Source organism: Nicotiana tabacum, chromosome 2, assembly GCF_000715075.1.
Source record: "Nicotiana tabacum cultivar K326 chromosome 2, ASM71507v2, whole genome shotgun sequence".
Lineage (NCBI taxonomy): Eukaryota > Viridiplantae > Streptophyta > Magnoliopsida > Solanales > Solanaceae > Nicotiana > Nicotiana tabacum.
This window is the reverse complement of record NC_134081.1, coordinates 99,240,039-99,261,599: the sequence shown is the minus strand read 5'-3', so window position 1 is coordinate 99,261,599 and position 21,561 is coordinate 99,240,039. Positions and strand designations below refer to the sequence as shown.

At 39.9% G+C, this 21,561-nt stretch overlaps 1 protein-coding gene across 1 annotated transcript; it reads right to left on the bottom strand.

The window, feature by feature from the left end:
• Positions 1-19,514: 19,514 nt before the first annotated feature.
• Positions 19,515-20,237, bottom strand: LOC107795114 (F-box protein CPR1-like). Its single transcript, XM_016617699.2, has one exon. It carries the CDS (start codon positions 20,235-20,237, stop codon positions 19,515-19,517), a length of 723 nt encoding a protein of 240 aa, XP_016473185.2.
• Between the last annotated feature and the right edge of the window lie 1,324 nt (positions 20,238-21,561).

Genomic DNA, 21,561 nt, shown 5'->3' with positions numbered 1-21,561 from the left:
GAATCTAAGAATTTGGAGAAGCCGACGTCAGCTGCTAATTCCGACCCAACTCGACGGAATAGCCAATTTTTATCAAGAACGGAATCATTTTTTGGTGCGTCATCGGTAGATTCTCCATCTATATTCCGCAGTAAGGTTGCAGAAACTTCCATCAAGATCAATGAAGCTGCAAAAATGTGGCATTATAAGGATCCTTCTGGTAAAATACATGGACCATTTTTCTATGGTCCAGTTGCATAAATAGAGCAATACGACGGTCGTCACGTGAAGGCGGTCCCCTCGGGAGTGGATCACGACGGAGGGCGTTGATTGGTGGTTCAATACGGAGGCGACGCTTGCGACGGCGGTGTTCGGCAACGACTTCTTCGGCTGAGAAAAATGCGTATGATAGGGAGAAGGAAGTTAGAGTTTTAAGTGATAGTGGTCTTGGGCTCTTTTAATTAGTTTTGGACTTTTAATTGTATGGTTTATTTTGTAGTTAGCTATTGTCATTAGTTTTTCCTTATTATACGACATTAGGAGGGCTTGCCAATTCGTATTCACACCATCACTTATTAAACTTTTTTTTAACTTCAAAATTTGATAAAAATAATTGATTGTATTAGGAACTATTTTTGTTAAAAAGATTTCATTTATGTATTGACGATGCTACTAGTATCATTTAAGTTAGGTGCCCGATTGAGATAACAATATGGTCAGAAGATTAGTTTTTTTCTAAAGCTTATTCGAACTGAGTGACAGAAAAAACGTTCGGCGTTTCGCAGCGTTTCCGGTGCGCAAAATGGCTTCCAAAGCAACAAACCTGTAGCGAAGCATGATCGATCCATCCTCTCAGTAAGTTTCAGAATCGGTTTTTCTAAATCTCTCTTTACTCAGTTCTGCTTCATGACTATCACTACCTCCATTTGCTCAAACCTCATAATTTGCTTAATGTGAAACAATTAGTGGTGTTGAGAGAAAAGATTGCAAACCAAAACCTGGTCTAGTGGTAGATTTAAAGTTAAAATCTTGTTGAGGCCGAGATTTGGCGCAACAGTAGAGTTATTTATTTTAATGATCTGTGGATAATGGGTTCCAAGTTTAGAAATAGTTTAATACAAGGGGAAAATTGTGTACAATATACGACCACTCTTCTTTGCCTTGCACTAGCCGAGAGGCAGTTCTTACGCGGAAAAGCTCTTCGAAATTGCTTCATTGTGGTTTACCAACGTGTAGTTCAGAGTGCTTAGCTCTGATTTGGGTCCCGGGGGAGGGGGTTAGGTGGGTGGTGGGCTGTCATTATGTCTGGAAAACTACTACCAGTAATTCTTAGCTGGATGTTTATGAGTCTTATGGTAAACATATTAGCGTTTCAAGTTTCAACTAATTAATTGTTTTTGCTTCAAAAGAAGAAATTTGGAGCATTTTTCTTAAAACACAGCTACTTCAGAAGCTATTCAAAATATGCTAAAACTTTAAATAACTCTTTGTTGTCTTTCTCTCAAATTGGTTGTACCATCATCTTTTTCTGTTTGGATGGATTTTATGGCTAGACGGTTGGGGGAATTTTAGGGGAATTAGCACACACTATATTCTCATATTCCTAATTTTGGTCACAGTTCCTGAAGCTGATATGATCAATTGTATTCCTACTATTTAAAACAATCCAAAAAAAGGATTTTGGATAAAAATAGGGACAAAGAACTACCGTATTGGGGGTTTTTTGAGATGGAAATTTTCCTTTTTCTGATTTTGGGTTCTTGTTCATTCATAGATAAAAGGAAAAAAAAAAGATTTCAATTCTTCTTAGTTTCAATTTGATTCTAAATTCGAAAATACACAGCTATTTTCAAGTTTCCTCTCTGATTTTTGGGTTCCGAAAACATGGAGATTAGCTGAGGTCCGTTGACTGCTCATGAGGTTCAAATTCGTGGTTCCGAATCCATTTTTATTGCTGTTTTGCTCGTTTGCTGCTGGACATTCGAATTCCGGTGCCGGATTTGCTTGTAATAGCTTCCGAACAGAAGTAATCGAAAAACTCTTATTCAGGTTCAACTCTTTTTCTCTTATTTTGAAGGTGTGATTAAATGATGATGAGAGCCGGGGGTTTAAATGGATTAAAAGTTGTTCAAGCCTTTGGTCTAATTGAAAGAAAAATACTAGTTTCTGAATTTGTTTTCTGATTCCAATAGCTGAGTAAACTTAGAAGTAATATTTTGTTGAAAGTTGTTATGACTTGAGTCAAGTGACCGTGTTTAAATTATTTGAGTGCGAATTTGCTTGTCGCGTGTTTTTGACTAAAATCTGACTGTTGCGTAAATTATGAATCAGTGATGCACTTCCCTTGCGGTTTGAATCAGTGTTTTATATGTTTGGTTGAAATTGAGTGTGAAACGAAATGTATATTCGAGTCGCTTTTGCTGAAATTTATTTGCTGAAGATGTTCCCTGTGTCTCGTCGCCTCTGTTGGCCCCGTTTAATGTTCAAGAAACATATTATGAATCCCTGCTAAGCTTTAGTCGAGTTGAGTTCTGTTAAATGCAAGCCTATTAATAGCATTAGAGTAATGTTCTGTGATTTTATGGCCGTGAAACCGTATGTGAAAGGGTAGATGTTCCAGTTTGTTTGTTGGTCTTGTCTGAGAGCTTTGATTTTGTCCTCCGTCTCGTTGATTTGTTGAGATTACGAGGGGGGTATCCTAGCTCGAGCATCTATATTTTAGCATGAATTCTGAGTTATTAGATTGTCCACTTGCCATGGCTCCTCCTGATTTTGTTAGCCTGCGATAGTTTTTGTTCATCTCTGTTATTAAGGATTTCGAGTCAAGCACCCTCCACTTCCAACCTAGAGGTTGTGAGTTCGAGTCACCCCAAGAGCAAGGTGAGTAGTTCTTAGAGGGAGGCAGCCGAGGGTCTATCGGAAACGGCCTCTCTACCCCAGGGTAGGAGTAAGGTCTGCGTACACACTACTATCTTCATACCCCACTAATGAAATTATACTGGGTTGTTATTGTTATTATTAAGAATTTGTCAGTGTTCATTAGTAAAGCTTGAATATAATAGAACTCTCACCTTAAAAGTTAACTTAGTTGCTTGTATGAACCATCTGCAGTCCTATGTAGGTGTCACTTCCATGTTTGATTTTCTTCAAAAAAATACGTTTTACTTTGTGGATGAAAGTTGAAATTTGCCTTCAAGCATATATGCTGAATCTCTCCTTTTGATATGTTCATGACTGGAAAAAAAAAAATGGTGCTTTTGTGCTAAGGAACAGTTGTCTCATACCCTTCGGGGTTGCCCAATTGGTTTGGAGGGTGGTCATCCATATGGATGACTTGGGATCGAACCACCCCTCAATGCCTTCTGGGTTGAGCCTGCCGCACAGGGCTTGCCTAGTGCGGCTTACATCCATTGTGTGGTTTGCAGGCTATTACACAAGGGGAGGTTTACCCAGTGCGCACAAAGTGCTCACCACAGAGTGCTCACCCGAAGGGCAGAGGCCGTGGCAGAAATTGTAGCGGCTGCGGGTTTCCCCTCTTATCAAAAAAAAAAAAAACAGTTGTCTCATGATATCAATTATTTTATAAGTAAAGAAAATTCCATGTAAATGCTGCATTATTAAAGAGGCGCAAGTGAGAATGGGGGGAGACGAAACTCATTAGTGATTAAATGGTTTACATGTTTTAGGAATTGAGCCTAGTCAAATACATAAAATAAAAGTCAAAAGAATTTGAGCATGATTTAAAATTTTCCTTTTATTTGGTTCCCTTTTATTTATTTATTTATTTTGTGATATTATTCGCTAGTAGCATGTTTAGGCCGACCACACGTGGGTAGGCAAATATTAGGTCGTTTATTTATTCTGCGAGGCTAGAGGTTGTCCCTTGGTTAAATTTATCCGGAAAATACCTCGAAGAACTTATATATATTTTATCCGGGGTATGCCCCATAGTGAAAGTGATTGGAGGTTGTGACAGACTTCGTGGATGAGCATAGTATAAACTTTTAGTATTTTTCTCTTATTTTATTTTATTTTATTTAGGTGGGGACATCCTCGAGCCTCTTGCGTGTTTATTTTTCTTTGATGTGTTTTGCCTCAGTTTGAATACTCTTTAAAGCCGATTTGATCAAGTGTGCAGTCGTACTAGTTATCGGACTCGGGGAATGCCTAACACCTTCTCCCCGAGTCAAATGAACCCCCTTACTTAGAATCTCTAGTGCAAACTAGTTGTGGAGTCTAAATGTGTTTTAAAGGAAAAAAAATTATTTCTTAAAAATGGTGACCTGGCACACCGAAACCAAATGTCAGGTGGCGATTCTAAAAAATCTTTTAAAACACAACTTTTGTCACTTTTCAAATTGAAACCCTTTTGAGCTTTAAAATCACCTTTATCATTTTAAAGAGGGTTGAGGTGGTGAAAAAAAAGGGGTGTGACAGCTACGTACGTACGAGTTGATGAGAGTCCGTGCGTAGCTACTATTATGCTATTGTTCGGGTAGTTTTAGGACTAAATTATCAATTATTTGGAATTTTGCACATACTTGTTAATTTAAAAATGCCTAAATTTTATTAGTATTTGTTAGAGAAATTGTGAAAGACTGCTAATGAAATTCGTATTATTTTTGTATAAAATGACATTGATATTTCAGTCAAACGCTTATAAAATATCCTTCTCTTCTTGCGGAGCGGGCCGAACGCCTTGGCAGTAGATATATGCATCTATGGTTCGTGCCGTTTGACCCTCGGCAGTGTATACACTATTCCGGATTGGGTCGTATGACCTCGGCATAAATCGTGCTTAATAATAAAAATTTCACGATTCTTTGATATTTATTGCAGCTTGTGAAGATAAATAACTTATTAAAAATTATTTAATTGGGAAAAAATTATTTATTTTTGCTTGCTAAAGAACTTGTTATTATTCACATAAATTGTGTCTATTTAAATATTTCCATCTTAATATTATTGACACATAGTGAGTGTTGAAGTCGACCTCTCGTCACTACTTCTTCGAGATTAAACTTGATACTTACTGGGTACACGTTGTTTACGTACTCATGCTACACTTGCTGCACTTTTTGTGCAGGATCTGAGACAGGTGTATCAAGTGGTCCTACCGGTGTGCATCTCCGTTATCCCGAGGCTTAGTGGTGAGCTGTCTTTCCTGAGCCGTTCCGCAACACCTAGTGTCTCTCTTTCTATTTGTATTCTGTCTATTCTATGTTCAGACGGTATTTAGAAGTTTGTATAATTTATTAGATGCACATACACTTGTGACATTAGGTCCTGGCATACACACTAGTAGAATTATGGTTTGAATTACTATTTTGGTTTTATTTATTTAAACCTCTTATTTTCTTGAATCCTGCAATTAAAGAGAGTTTTATTACTTGGAAATTTATTTAAAAGAGGAAATATATGTGCAATTCACTAGTTGGCTTGCTTAGCGGTGACGTTGGGCGCCATCACGACATATAGGTAAAATTGGGTCTTGACAGAACACCTGACAAATCCTTTCAACAATATCACATGTGCCAAAAATATAACAACACAATATAAAAACTCGCACCACATGTGCTCATATGCCACAACATTTTCTCAAAATAATTCCAATACTACAATCACACATAGCCCTCGGCTCAACAACACTGAGTACAACAACAACAAAGATAACACGGGAGTGCGGCAAGTAAATCAACGTAAGAATTACTCAACTTAAAGAATGGAAGAACGAGCTCACAATGAAAGTCATAACAAGTAATAATGGTTTAAACAAGAATAACTTAACAATGAGAGAGATAATATATAACAACGACCTCAATTAAGGATAATTAATTACGAATGAGATAACATAGCAATAAAAGAGGCAACAACTTCAATTAATATATATGTAAAGCAGAACATGAATCAATCAACTTCAATTAAGACATGTAAAGCTAAATTTAGCAATGGAGGATATAACATGATAAGACAACTTCAGTTTAATGTACAAAGAACCAAAAGGAGTCTAAATTGGTCCAATTTTCATATATAAGCCGTATATATACTCGTCACCTCATACCCGTTTGATTTTTTTCTTTTGACTTCTAGCTAGCTAAGATATCCTTTTTCTCTGGTTAGGAATAAGTTTTAGCATGTCCAACTTGCGACTAGAATGCAAAGTTTGCCTAAGTTGTTTATCTGCATCAACACGTTAATGCCCAATCAGTGCCACTACAACATTAATAACGAGAAAAATAGTAAAGCCATTTTTTCGATTTTCTATAGCCCAAATCAGTTATAGAAGTCGAATTCATCAAAATGTTTTCCTAAAAGAACAAAAACCGTAAAGCTCCTTTAGGAGATCAGTCAATTGTGGTTTATACTACTGAATAATGTGTTTATGAAATATAAAGCGCGCGGTTGAGTATCCTTTTGTTCACCATCTTTCTTACATATATTGTTATCTCAATTAGATGCTTGAGTCATTCTTTGCTTCCAGGGACCTAGATTCGTGATTTAGGAACCTCAAACTACATAACAAGTAACATACATTTGTTCATTTGTTTTTCCAATATCTTATCACCACCCATAGTTTCCCTTACCATTGGCATCGAAACCACGGCCAAAGCAGTTGGCCAAATTCCCATTACTCCATCACCGGCTCTTGGCTCTGTTCTCTACAAAACAAGTCACTCAGTCCCTTTGTTGTTCCATTACCTTTAGCAGTCAAGTGTGATGACCCGCCATGTCACCATGCCACATAGGCACCATTTGGTATATATTAATACCATGTAGAAGCTTACATAGGAGGAAAGCTAGTATTTGTGGGAAGATTCTAGAGAAGTATGAACATTTCCTTTGGAATATCCTAGATGCTTGTAAATTTGTTAGGAAAGTCCTTGGAATCTTCTAGGCTTGTAGAGAATTCTAGAGAAAGTCCTTATCTTGTAAATATTAAGGACTTGTGTAACAATTAATATTTACACACTAGCCCCTAGGAGACTAGTATATAAAGGGGGCCATTCATTTGTAATTCATCAAGCAAACAATTCAAGTTCTCTCTAATACAAAGCTCCCTTTAACAATTCTCTTGTGCTCTTTCTACCATTCTCTTAGCGATCTTGAGTGTAGTAAGGTTGACTTGGCATAGCAAGAATGTGAATAAATTATCAAATGTCGCACGTGTACTTAGTTAACGACCAAGGACGTGATAACGTGGTATCAGAGCAAAGGTTGCAACTAAGGAAATGGCGAACAATGGAGAAATTAACATTGCCAACACCCAAGCCAACGTCATCCAGGATACTGCTAGCATGAGCGGCCGTAATAAAAAGAGAAATGCCACCAACAAGAGCCAGGAGGTGCCACCCGAGGTTGTGTCAAACGAAGGGCTTACATCCCAAGAACCATCTGCTGCTGAGGCGAGCGAGGATGAAGTGGAGGTACTGCCCGAGGACATCTCGTTCGGTAAAGAGTGGGTGAGGAAGATGAACGCGGGGATGGACGCCGTGGAGATCAACTCCTTCTCAACCTCAGAAATTAGGGCCGGCGTGAAGTCGGCCACGAAGTCTGCCAAAATTTGAGATTTGATGGCGGTTCGGGGTCGATATTCGATATCGTACCCGCTAATCTCCACGACCCATTTGGCCAATACTCCCGAGAGCTCGGGTTTATGCATTACGTTTTTTAATGGGTAAGTAGTCACCACACATATGGGATAACATTGAAAATACGGTTTCAGCTTTCTAGAGGTGCTTAGCAAAGTGAGCACCAATTTCTCCAGGTGAGGATACCTAGTTTCGGCCTCGCCTAGAGTTCTTCTAACATAATAGATAGGAAATTGCGTACCATCCTCTTCCCGGACCAAGACTCTACTTATCGCTACCTCGGATACCGCTAAGTACAGGTACAACTGTTCGTCTGCCTTCGGAGTATGAAGCAAAGGTGGGCTCGAGAGGTACCGCTTGAGTTTCTCCAAGGCTTGTTGGCACTCCGGGATCCATGAGAAGTTATTCTTCTTCTTCAATAGTGATAATAACCGATGGCTCTTGTCGGAGGACCTCGAGATGAATCGACCCAAAGCGGCTATGCGCCCGGTTAACCTTTGACCGGCCTTGACATTATCCACAACGGTGATGTCCTCGATGGCCTTGATTTTATCGGGATTAATCTCGATTCCCCGGTTGGACACCATGCATTCGAGGAATTTCTCGGGCCCGACTCTAAATGCGCATTTCTCCGGGTTCAGCTTCATGTTGTATTTCTTCAATATATTGAAGGTTTCCTGCAAATTTTTCAACTGGTCCTCTACTCGCAAGGACTTAACAAACATATCGTCAATGTAAACCTCCATTGATTTTCCTATTTGCTCTTCGAACATCCGATTTACTAGGCGTTGGTAAGTGGCACCGGTATTTTTTTAGTCTGAATGACATTACATTATAGTAGTAGGTATCGTATTTAGTGATAAAGGACATTTTTTCCTAGTCGTCCGGGTCCATCCGAATTTGGTTGTACCCGGAGTAGGCGTCGAGAAAACTGAGGATCTCGTGTCGGCCGTTGCATTGATCATGCGATCGATGTTTGGCAGAGAGAAAGAGTCCTTGGGCATGCCTTGTTTAAGTCTTTATAGTCTACACACATTCTTAATTTATTTCCCTTTTTAGGGACTACTACTGTGTTTGCTAACCAATCCGGGTACTTAACCTCCCAGATGGACCCTATTTTAAGGAGTTTAGTTAACTCGTCCTTGATGAATGCATGCTTGACTTCGGACTGAGGCCTCCTTTTCTGCTTGACCAGATGGAACTTCGGATCTAGGCTCAGCTTGTGAGTAGTTATCTTTGGCGGAATCCTTTTCATATCGAGGTGGGACCAAGAGAAATAATCTATGTTAGCTATAATGAATTGAATGAGGTTTTTCCTAAGCTCGGGACTTAACCCCGTGCCCAGGTATAACTTACGATCGGGTAGGTATTTGATCAATATGACTTGCTCCAGTTCTTCGACGATTGATTTGGTGGCGTCAGAATAATCGGGGACTATGAAAAACCTGGGAACTCTGTAGTCATCGTCCTCACCCGTCCCCTGCTTCTTCGGTTCGATTGAGGCTGGTGTCGATAATTGCTTTTTGGTTTCCTTTTTGGCCACCGAACTTAGACCCTTTGATGTCAAAAGTGCGGATACCGGGATCACCTCGTCGACCGTGAATATCTCATTTGCGGCTGGTTATTCTTCATAAACTGTTTTAATCCCTCTTGGTGTCGGGAATTTCAGTACCTGGTGCAGCGTCGAGGGTACTGCCCTCATGTTGTGAATCCACGGTCTCCTTAATAGAGCATTGTAACTCATGTATCCTTCGATCACGTAGAACTTTGTTTCCTAAATGGTTCCTGCGGTGTTCACCGGTAATGTTATCTCCCCTTTAGTGGTCTCACATGCCATGTTGAATCCATTTAGGACTCTGACGGGCACGATTCGGTCTTATAGACCCAGTTGTTCCACGACCCTTGATCTAATGATATTGGCCGAGCTACCTGGATCAATTAACACACGCTTAAATATAGATTTATTTATGAGTATAGATATTACCAGTGCATCATTGTGGTGCTACACGATGCCTTCAGCTTCCTCATCGTTGAAATACAAGGTTCCTTCTGGTACGTAATCTCGAGTCCGTTTTTCTCTCGTGATGGATACTTTGGTGCGCTTTAACATCGGCCCCTGGGGAACGTAGACCCTACCGATGATCATGTTAATGACGTGCTGAGGCTCCTCCTTCTCAATCTGCTTACTAGAATCTCTATTCCTGAAATGGCTTTTGGCTTGATCGCTCAGGAACTCCTCGAGATGTCCGTTGTTGAATAACCGGGCTACTTCTTCTCTCAATTATCGGCAATCTTCTGTTCTGTGGCCGTGAGTGCCATGATATTTACACATTAAGTTGGGATCCCTTTGGGCTGGATCAGACTGTACAGGACGAGGTCACTTGGTATCTTTGATGCTTCCTATGGCAGATACGATGACAGCCACATCGACGTTGAAGTTGTACTCCGATTACCTCGGCGCTTCCTTAGGCCCGACAAGCCTGTCGAAACCGTTTTTGCTCATGAGTCCCCAATTATTTTGACCTCGATCGCTTCTCCTTTCACTTCTCACATGGTTTTGTCCAGACCCGTTACCCCTACGATCACCGGTGTATGGCTAATACCGATCTCTACTTGACCTTAGTTCACGATCAATGTCTCTTTTGGATCCGTCACTAGCTCGAACGGGATAAACAGACCCAGAAGGGGCCCCAAGCTAATCATCTTCGACCCTAAGTTTTGATTGATACCGGTTATGCACATCGGCCTAAGTTACAGCCGGATATTCTGCCATATTTTGCTTCAACTACTGCGAAGCCAATGAGCTTCGAGTATTGAGTCCTTGGGTGAAGGCCTGAACGACCTAATCATTTGCCACCGGTGGCAGGTCCATCCATTCCATTTGAAACCTTGACACGAATTCCCCGAGCATCTCATTTTCTCTCTGTTTTACTTTGAAAAGGTCTGACTTCCTGGTCTTGACCTTGATGGCCCCGGCGTGTGCATTCACGAAGGAGTCTGCAAGCATAGCAAATGAGTCAATAGAATTAGGGGGTAAGTTATGTACCATATCATAGCTACCTTTGACAAAGTCTCCCCGAACTTTTTCAGCAGGACGTACTCGATCTCATCATCCTCCAAGTCGTTCCCTTTGATGGCATATGTGAAGGAGGTCACATACTCATTTGGATCGGTTGTTCTGCTGTACTTAGGAATCTCGGGCATGCGGAACTTCTTCGGAATTGGCTTCGGTGCTACGCTTTGAGGAAAAGGCTTTTGAACAAACTTCTTGGAATCCAAGCCTTTCAATATTGGTAGTGCTCCTGAGATTTGATCGACCATGGAATTATAGGTTTCCACCGTTTTGTCGTTGGCTTCGATTTTATTCTTCCCCGATTCTACCCATTTTGTCAACTCCTCGAGCATCTTTAAAATCTCGGGATTAGACCCAAGCTCGGCTTCACTTGGACTTTCCACGACCGGTTCACTTTTGCGAGTGGCTTTTTGGGGCGCTTCTGACTCGACGTTGTTGGGGGTGTGGCTCTGGTTTTATAGTTGAGCTATCGCTGCATGTTGAGCCTGTAGCATTTCGAAGATTATTCGCAAGTTGATCCCGTCTCCTCCAACGTCTTGTGTATTTTGGGCTGTCGATCGGGCTCCATCGCGGACGTTGTTCTCAGGATTGGTAGGCAGATTCGCGTTGATGGCCACATGTGAGTTATCGTCGATCGGGTCCGCGACCGGAATTTCGATGGGGTCAACAAGTGGTACCTCGCCACTGGGTACCATATTGTTATTCTCGCCGTGATGACCAGACTCAGCGTCCACATTTAGAGGGGCGGATTGGGAGTTCGACATCTTAAACTTTGACCTGAAATCAAAGACATTTCAAAGAACAAGTGTGAAGTAGGGTGTGTTATGAAAATTTGTATCAAATTGCCACTATTATCCTTAGCCCCACGGTAGGCACAAAACAGTTTACCCTTAAAATCGAATAACAATTAAATTTGTAAGTGGTTTTAAGGATATGCGGATTAATTTGATACAAAACGAGAAATTGAGTTAGCATGGGCAAGTAAAGATACAGTAAATTCAAATCACGCGAGGAAGAGGATTCCAGCCTTAGTGAAGCATTCACCCTCGATCCGGGCTCACAGTGGACAACTTTGATAAACGAGAGAAAAAGCTTACAATAACAGTGAAAATAGTAGTATATTTCTTTGGAATGCGTGTTACAATGTGTCTAGTAAATTATCACACCCCCTTTATATAGTAGGAAAATCCTACTCTAAGTACAACTCTATAAAAGGTAAAAAAATCTTCTGTTTAACTGATTACCAATTCTTTATCGATACGTGCCGAGATCCACGCCATGATATCCGGTCTGTCGCGGATATTACGGCTTTCTGTTGGTCGTGCTTGACTACTCGACGATGTTCTCCAAAGTCTTTAAGGATTTGGACCGATCTCGAATCATGACCCCGATATTCTCGAGGGCAGACAATGTGCCCCCGGATTCTGACTCGATGAGACCTTTGCTTCGATTCCGATCTTTCGCAATCATATCTGGAGCTCGTTTTACCCTATCATGAGCTCGGGTTTTACCCGTATACAGATTTATACGTAAAAACCTTTTAAAATCTCAAGAAATATTTGATTTGAACCCATAATTTTAACAGTATAATGAGTTTAATGTTAAAAATCCTAAAAGTTGAACCCATAATTATTCAATGAGTGAAATCTAGCTAATTGTATTCGCTAAAATTTGCTGTTCGTTTTTTTTTTTTTTTTTAAGTATTATCAAATAAGGTGTCTAGCAAACCATATGCATATGGTACATTGCCTTTATAACTCTCAAAATGCCCTCACTTCAATACCTCAGTTGAGTTAGTGTTAATTAAGACAGAATGTGTACAAAACTACAAATTAAGACAAATTAGTGACTATGACCTTAACAGAGTAATGATGGAGGGGAATGGCAATAAAGAAAGATAAGCATATAATACTACTACCCAATTAGCAAAACATATGGAATCACTTTGGCATGCCTTGCCGGACAACATGAAATACTAGGATATGCTTTGGTTTCAATATAATCAATGCACGGAATAAATATGCACGTAGCAGTGACATCATTCCCCTGTATTAATGTCACGCCTCGACCTCGGGAGCGCGATCGGCGCTCAAATGAGATACCCCGATCAAACAAGCCTACTTGATTCCTTCTACCCAACCTTACCAATGAACAATATAAAAATCAGTCACAAGAAATATACATGAGAAGAGTCTACTGCTCCACATTCTTTTTCATTACTCAAAGGATATTTATTTTACAATTTCCAAAATATTACAAGTTCATCATTACGAGGGAAAACATGTTTGCCAAATACCAACATTTCTAGTTCATTACTCAATATCGTACACCATCTACAACATGTCTACGAAACCTCTAAGTAGAACAGAAGAGTAGTATGGAAGTGCCGACGACAAGGCCTCGGCTATACCTCAAAACACAAAGTACAACCTCAAGTGACATCAGGCCCGAAACAGAGTAGGACTCACCAAAACCTGTTGAATAGAGAGTAAGAACTAACGAGGACTAAAGCTTCCTGTTGATGAACCACTTGCATCCATTGAAGATGCAACGCCCCCGACAAAAGGGACGTCAATACATGTGGAATAGTACTAGTATGTACAGTTAAATGTCCTCTTTATAAATAGAATGTCAATCTAAGAAGGAGAAAATCATATAAGCAACAAGTAATAATTAATGATATACCCAAATGCCAAGTTAAAACATAACAATTTTCAAAATACGAAAATAATATATATATGTTTTGTTGGGAGATCATTAGCACCGATATACTATCGTATTTTTAGCACGGAGTCCGATCACGGCCCGATCGGCTAGGCCGTCTCACCCAAAGACATCCAATTACAATCACAATCACAATCTCAATCACTATCTCAAGCACAATCACCACCATGTGTACAGCATGGCATCTGATCTCAACCCGATCGGCTAGGCCGTCTCACCACAATGTCATGTGGATCGACATCACCCTTCACTAAGAATAATCTCATCCCATTTAAGGGAAATAATCTCATCACATCAATATTTCAATCTCATCCCAAATAAGGGCAATAATCACAATCCACTCCTACACCGGCACGTGTAGTTTTCGGGTGTGGGCCGTTTCAACCCATCCTTCCTCGGTTCGCAAATGATACTCCCAAAAATATTTTATTTTGCACACAATAGAAATAGAAATAGAAATATATTTACCTCATAACCTTTCACACCACATATAGCTTCATTAGTACTTTCAACCATTCACAACATCATTATTTCCTTGGCTCTCTTGGCCATACGTGATTCTTCATTCATGGCACACCGGTCGTATCTCATATTCCATACTTTCATTTCTTTGCATTCGAGGATCATCATCATAAACATCAACATATAGTATTCCGAAAACCATAACTTAAAATGCCTTAGTATTGAAAGCTTTAAACACTATAGATTTCTTTCAAAAGAGATAGAGCAAATAATTGGCAATCAAAGCCCACGTTAAAAATTAAAATCATAAACACATCGGATATACTTACAAAGCATAACATGGTGATCTACGATTGGAATATGGATTCAGATCATATGCATTAGTTACAACAACCATGGCTACATTTTATATCGCACCCTTACTTCTTTCACTTCCAAACTTCGTATGAAGTTTATCAACAATAAGGACAATTAGAAATAGAGATTTGATATGTATATGAGCTACATGAGACTTAAGCACATTGGGTTATCTTTTCAAGTTAAGTATAATGAACTTTCATTTGAAACATAAATTGAAGTTATAATATTTTTACACCTAAAGCATACTCAAACACATTCCCGAAGGAGATCATAATGAGATAGGAGTAATTGGAATACGTTTTGAGTATATACATCTTTCAACATAACGCTTACTTGGGAAAATCGAATTCATTAGGAACAACTCGGAACATGGAAATTAGGAACCTGGGCCAACCATACTTGAAACTTACGGAAACATTATGGAATTCGATTCTAAGAGAGAAAGTTTATCCAACATACCTTGCTTGAGCTTTCCTTAAGTTACTATCCAACACTTCTAGCAATATCAATCTATAGGAAGATAGCGAAAGTCGGATAATAATTAGAAGGATTCTCATGGTGTAACTCTCTTAGGAATTTTGTCAAACACCTATTATGCAAAATCGACTACGAAACTCTACAATGGTGATCCTTCCTCCCTTAACCAATTTCAACAAAAACTACCCAAAATAGTTTAACAATCCCACCTACTACCACCTAATATCACACGCATGGCTATCTCCAACTCCATAACCTAATTAAACCCATAACAATTGCATGAAGGTTTTAGTACAAGGTCTTACTCTGATAGATGATGATCTAGTGAATTATTCCCTTGAATCTTCAAGATTGGGACAGGGGTTGATGATTGATAAGTGGGAATTTTGACTACTTATTAGCGCCTTTTAGCTTTCGTTTTAGTCCAAAAGTGTCTAATTGTATACCCGAAAATTGATGAAATATGCTTACCTGCAGGAGTATTGAAAAATGAGCCACTATAATGAAATCCAACTCAAGTAAGAGTGATCTGAACAAAGACAAAAATCAGGCACAAAAGATCAAGTGCGGACCGTAGAATTCTATCTGCGGCCGCAGAATGTGAAGGAAAATCAACAAAGCCCCAGTGCAAAGTGCGGACCGCACAATTATTGTGCGGCCGCAGAAGCTACGTAAGAGCCAAAGTTCAGAGAGTTTCATTTAAAGCTCAAGAAGCGACAGTTAATGAATTATTCTCTATTACTCCGCCTTGCTGCAGCACCAAGTCCACCAGTGATCTTATCACAGATACTTGATTTCTCTGTTCTTGCATCCCAGACAATGGATGCTCGAGCATCTCAAACTATGGAGCATAGACGAGGATGAGGTCGTTTTGGAAGATCTAGACCCAAGTGTTCTTATTGTCACAAACTTGGACACACTCGTGAAATGTGCTATTCCTTACATGGTCGTCCACCCAAAAATGCTTACATTGCTCAGACCGAGACTCCAGGTAACCAAGGATTTTCTTTATCTAAAGAAGAATATAATGAGCTCCTTCAGTATCGAGCAAGTAAGCAGACATCTCCACAAGTAGCCTCAGTTGCTCAGACTGATACTTCTGTTACTGGTAATTCTTTTGCTTGTGTTTCCCAGTCTAGCACTCTTGGCCCATGGGTCATGGACTCAGGCGCTTCTGATCACATCTCTGGTAATATATCACTTTTGTCAAATATTGTATATTCACAGTCTCTTCCCACTGTTACTTTAGCCAATGGATGTCAAACTAAGGCAAAAGGAGTTGGACAAGCTAATCCCTTGTCTTCTATCACCCTAGATTCCGTTCTTTATGTCCCTGGCTGTCCTTTTAGTCTTGCATCTGTTAGTCGTTTGACTCGTGCCCTCCATTGTGGTATATATTTTATTGACGATTCTTTTATTATGCAGGACCGCAGTACAGGACAGACAATTGGTACAGGACGTGAATCAGAAGGCCTTTACTACCTTAACTCACTCAGTCCTTCTACAACATGTCTAGTTACAGATCCTCTAGATCTAATCCACAGACGTTTAGGACATCCGAGTTTATCCAAACTTCAAAAGATGGTGCCTAGTTTATCTAGTTTGTCTACATTAGATTGTGAGTCGTGTCAACTTGGGAAACATACCCGAGCCTCCTTTTCGCGTAGTGTTGAGAGTCATGCAGAGTCTGTCTTCTCCTTAGTTCATTCTGATATATGGGGTCCTAGTAGAGTCAGTTCATCCTTGGGATTTCGTTATTTTGTCAGTTTCATTAATGATTATTCAAGATGTACTTGGCTTTTCTTAATGAAAGATCGTTCTGAGTTATTTTCTATATTCCAGAGTTTCTGTGCTGAAATCAAAAACCAATTTGGTGTTTCTATTCGCATTTTTCGCAGTGATAATGCCTTAAAATATTTATCTTCTCAATTTCAGCAGTTTATGACTTCTCAAGGAATTATTCATCAGACATCTTGTCCTTATACCCCTCAGCAAAATGGGGTTGTTGAGAGAAAGAATAGGCACCTTATTGAGACTGCTCGCACATTTCTAATTGAATCTCGTGTTCCTTGCGTTTTTGGGGCGATGCAGTTCTCACAGCTTGTTATTTGATTAATCGGATGCCTTCATCTCCTATCAAGAATCAGATTCCGCATTCAGTATTGTTTCCCCAGTCACCCTTATACTCTCTTCCACCTCGTATTTTTGGGAGCACGTGTTTTGTTCATAACTTAGCCCCTGGGAAAGATAAGTTAGCTCCTCGTGCTCTCAAGTGTGTCTTCCTTGGTTATTCTCGTGTTCAGAAGGGATATCGTTGTTATTCTCCAGATCTTCGTAGGTACCTTATGTCAGCTGACGTCACATTTTTGAGTCTAAACCTTTCTTTACCTCTGCTGACCACCATGATATATCTGAGGTCTTACCTATACCGACCTTTGAGGAGTTTACTATAGCTCCTCCTCCACCTTCGACCACAGAGGTTTCATCCGTACCAACCGTTGAGGAGTCTAGTGTTGTTCCCCCTAGTTCCCCAGCCACAGGAACACCACTCTTGACTTATCATCGTCGTTTGCATCTTCCATCAGGCCCAACTGGTTCTCGTCCTGCACCTGACCCTGCTCCTGCTGCGGACCCTGCTCCTAGTACACTGATTGCACTTCGGAAAGGTATACAGACCACACTTAACCCTAATCCTCATTATGTCGGTTTGAGCTATCATTGTCTGTCATCTCCCCATTATGCTTTTATATTTTCTTTGTCATCGGTTTCCATCCCTAAGTCTACAGGTGAAGCGTTGTCTCATCCAGGATGGCAACAAGCTATGAGTGACGAGATGTCTGCTTTACATACAAGTGGTACTTGGGAGCTTGTTCCTCTTCCCTCAGGTCAATCTACTTTTGGTTGTCGTTGGGTTTATGTAGTCAAAGTTGGTCCCGATGGACAGATTGATCGACTTAAGGCCCGTCTTGTTTCCAAAGGATATACTCAGATATTTGGGCTCGATTACAGTGATACCTTCTCTCCCGTGGCTAAAGTGGCTTCAGTCCGCCTTTTTCTATCCATGGCTGCGGTTCGTCATTGGCCCCTCTATCAGCTGGACATTAAAAATGCCTTTCTTCACGGTGATCTTGAGGATGAGGTTTATATGGAGCAACCACCTGGTTTTGTTGCTCAGGGGGAGTCTCGTGGCCTTGTATGTCGCTTGCGTCGGTCACTTTATGGTCTAAAGCAGTCTCCTCGAGCCTGGTTTGGTAAGTTTAGCACGGTTATCCAGGAGTTTGGCATGATTCGTAGTGAAGCTGATCACTCTGTGTTTTATCGACACTCTGCTTCAAGTCTCTGTATTTATCTGGTAGTCTATGTTGATGATATTATTATTACTGGCAATGATCAGGATGGTATTACCAATCTGAAGCAGCATCTCTTCCAGCACTTCCAAATTAAGGATCTAGGCAGATTGAAGTACTTTCTAGGTTTTGAGGTTGCCCACTAGCTCAGGTATTGTTATTTCTCAAAGAAAATATGCTTTAGACATTCTTGAGGAGACGGGGATGATAGGTTGCAGACCTGTTGACACTCCGATGGATCCGAATTCTAAACTTATGCCAGGACAGGGGGAGCCGCTTAGCGATCCTGCAAGCTATAGGCGGCTGGTTGGAAAATTAAATTATCTCACAGTGACTAGACCCGACAGTTTTTATCCTGTGAGTGTTGTAAGTCAGTTTATGAATTCTCCCTGTGATAGTCATTGGGATGCAGTTGTCCGCATTATTCGATATATAAAATCGGCTCCAGGCAAAGGGTTACTCTTTGAGGATCGATGTCATGAGCAGATTATTGGATACTCAGATGCTGATTGGGCAGGATCACCTTCTGATAGACGTTCTATGTCTGGATATTGTGTTTTAGTAGGAGGAAATTTGGTGTCCTGGAAGAGCAAGAAACAGAATGTAGTTGCTCGGTCTAGTGCAGAAGCAGAATATCGAGCAATGGCTATGGCAACATGTGAGCTTGTCTGGACCAAACAATTACTCAAGGAGTTGAAATTTGGTGAAATCAGTCGGATGGAACTTATGTGCGATAATCAAGCTGCCCTTCATATTGCATCAAATCCGGTGTTCCATGAGAGAACTAAACACATTGAGATTGATTGTCACTTCGTCAGAGAAAAGATACTTTCAGGAGAGATTGCTACAAAGTTTGTGAGGTCGAATGATCAACTTGCAGATATTTTCACCAAGTCTCTCACTGGTCCTCGTATTGGTTATATATGTAACAAGCTCGGTACATATGATTTGTATGCACCTGCTTGAGGGGGAGTGTTAGTTTACAGCATGTATATAGTGTAGTATTGTCCCACATTGGTAGAAGAATAGTATGTCCTTGTATAGTATAGCTATAAATAAGGACCTCTTGTATTGTATTGTTCATCTAATATCAATAACATATTTTCTCCCGTGCCTTCTCACAATTGCATGTGGGTCTAGAACTTGCCCGGAATGTGAATTGAAGCGAAATTTAAAAATCACATGGAATGTCATAGAGATTGATGAAAGTAGCAATATTGAACATAGAATTGGGTTGGACCAACACAATAAACATACCAATGATGAATGAGAACTGGAATGGATCAACATGTCGTACATAGCTTTGATAAACAAAAAACAGAATGCGACAGCACAATGAATACAGATGGTAAACTAAACAAAAACTAAATCCAATTTATTTGGTGTGATTCTAACAAATGCTTAAATATGTCTGGTTTCCAAAACAGCAGTGAGATACTGGTGCATAACAAGTTGGTACCACAACTCACTCATTTGAGCATTCCTGTTTTCAATGTCATAGTCCTAGCATTCATCTCGGTCGGCCTCAGATGAAAAATCATTTGGCAACAGTAGCTGTCCTTCATTGAGCAAAACAAGGCTTTCCTCGTAAGTTCCCATAAAAAATGAGTTTTTAGTGCCAATGATATCAAAATTCATCTTTTCATGTGTCTCGAGATTATAAGACACAAGCTGTCCTGTTCTTCTTGTCAAAAGTATTTCACTGTTGTTCCTAAAGCCCAGAATCATTCCAGGTTCCCAGTCAAGAACGATATTGTATTCCTTGCTCCATGACTCGACAACACCATACTCTTTCATTACCCAAATTGAACAAATCCAGGTCCAAGCACACTTGTCGTAGTGATATATAGCAAGTGATTCCCCAAACTCTGCTGTATTCAGATTCATAGGTAGTCCAATAACCAAGCATTCTGGTAATTGTAATTCCACAAAAATCTCATCACTTAAATCAAATGCCAGAATCAAATTCTTCATCCTTTTTCTTTCGACATCGATTTTGTAACCAGTCCAGTGGACTTTCCCATGAACAACAGCTTGTTTATAAAAGTACTCCACAATGTAGCTCTCTGGAATAAAACCATCAAGTTGCTTCCAAATTCCCAGACTAAGTGAAAAAATTTCAACTTTAGGTGGCAGCAAAAATGCTCCTCGACTTTGAGAATAGGTCATCTTAACAACCTTGTAATCTTTGCTTTTTATATCAAAGCCAAAGCCAAACACAAACATTTATCTCCCTTTCTGATTACAATCAAGAAGAGGCATTGGGAGACGGAGGCATCTGTTTATTGCAGGGTTCCATAGTACTAAAACATGTGAATATCCAAATAAATCATCAGACAAACAAAGTATGCCGTGGCAAGAGCCCACGATCCTAAAATAATGCCTCACTGTGTCATTGAAAGGGGATCGTATGTTTATATTGGTGTCAATACTGAATGTTGCATTATTGACTCGAACGGAATAAAGTTCCTTCTTTTGAGGAATTGAGAAGTATCTAAGAATTTTATGTATAAGGTTTTTTGAAAGAATCGCTTGTTGGGTGTGTTGCCGAATGAATTCAGGGCTTGAGATTAAAGAGTTCCATGATTTTGATACACACCTGAACCTGAGAAGAGATTTTGGTGGGAGCCCTGAGAGGATTTGGATCATCAGTTCTTCTGGGATATGATCTGACATTTTCCTCGGTGACTGAAACTTGGGATCTTTGGCTGATTTCCTTTTCTCTTCCTCACTTTTCTGTTTTTAGAAAAGAAGAGGTTGGGGAGGTTTTTGAAGTTTTATTCCTGGTGAAGAGAGCTTCAAAAGTAAGTTGATGCCTGTAAAAGTAAGAGAAGCATGGCTTTATACAGGGTAAATAGAGCAAAGACAAAATTTTGTACCAAAAATAAATAAATGCATGCTAATCTGTAAGGGGATATGTTAATCCCTGTCCAGATTTCCCACCGAATTATGAAGGGAAGAAAATGAGAAGGTGGCAGTGTTATCGAAGGCGCGCTTAAAGTGCGCTTAAGCCCTGAAGCGAAGCTCAAAACATATTGAGCACTTTGCCTTTCTTAGCTGACGCTTCAGTGTTGTCATCAAGGCTCTAAGGCATATTTTTCCTTGCTAATGAACGTAATCCTGAAGAGTCGACAATAAACACTTGATATTTTACTTTATCGTAATTTTTTTTAAAATTTTTTTGTCCATATATTTGGTATTCATGGTTATAGATATTAGTCTTGGACTACACATACATATCTGTAGTTTTTCTCCGTTTGCGCCTTTTTTTAAAATTAAAACTCATGCTTACTTGCGTTTAAAGCCCCACCAGACCTTAGAGTTTTTTTTGCGCTTTATGCCTTTGATAACACTGGCAGGTGATCTAATATTTAGAGAGCTCGGCATGGTGAATTGAGGGGTGGGAATTGCTTTTCTTTGTACTTTACCAACCAATAGCAAAATGGAGAAATAGAAAAAAGACTAGTTCATTTGACTATAAATTTCATTTGTTATTAGTTGGCAAACTATGATTATATAAATCTGAACCCTGATTGACAAACTGATATGT

Bases quoted from the DNA above. Each gene is read 5' to 3' on its own strand.
- LOC107795114 (XM_016617699.2), bottom strand. From the start codon at position 20,237: ATGTTTGTGTTTGGCTTTGGCTTTGATATAAAAAGCAAAGATTACAAG.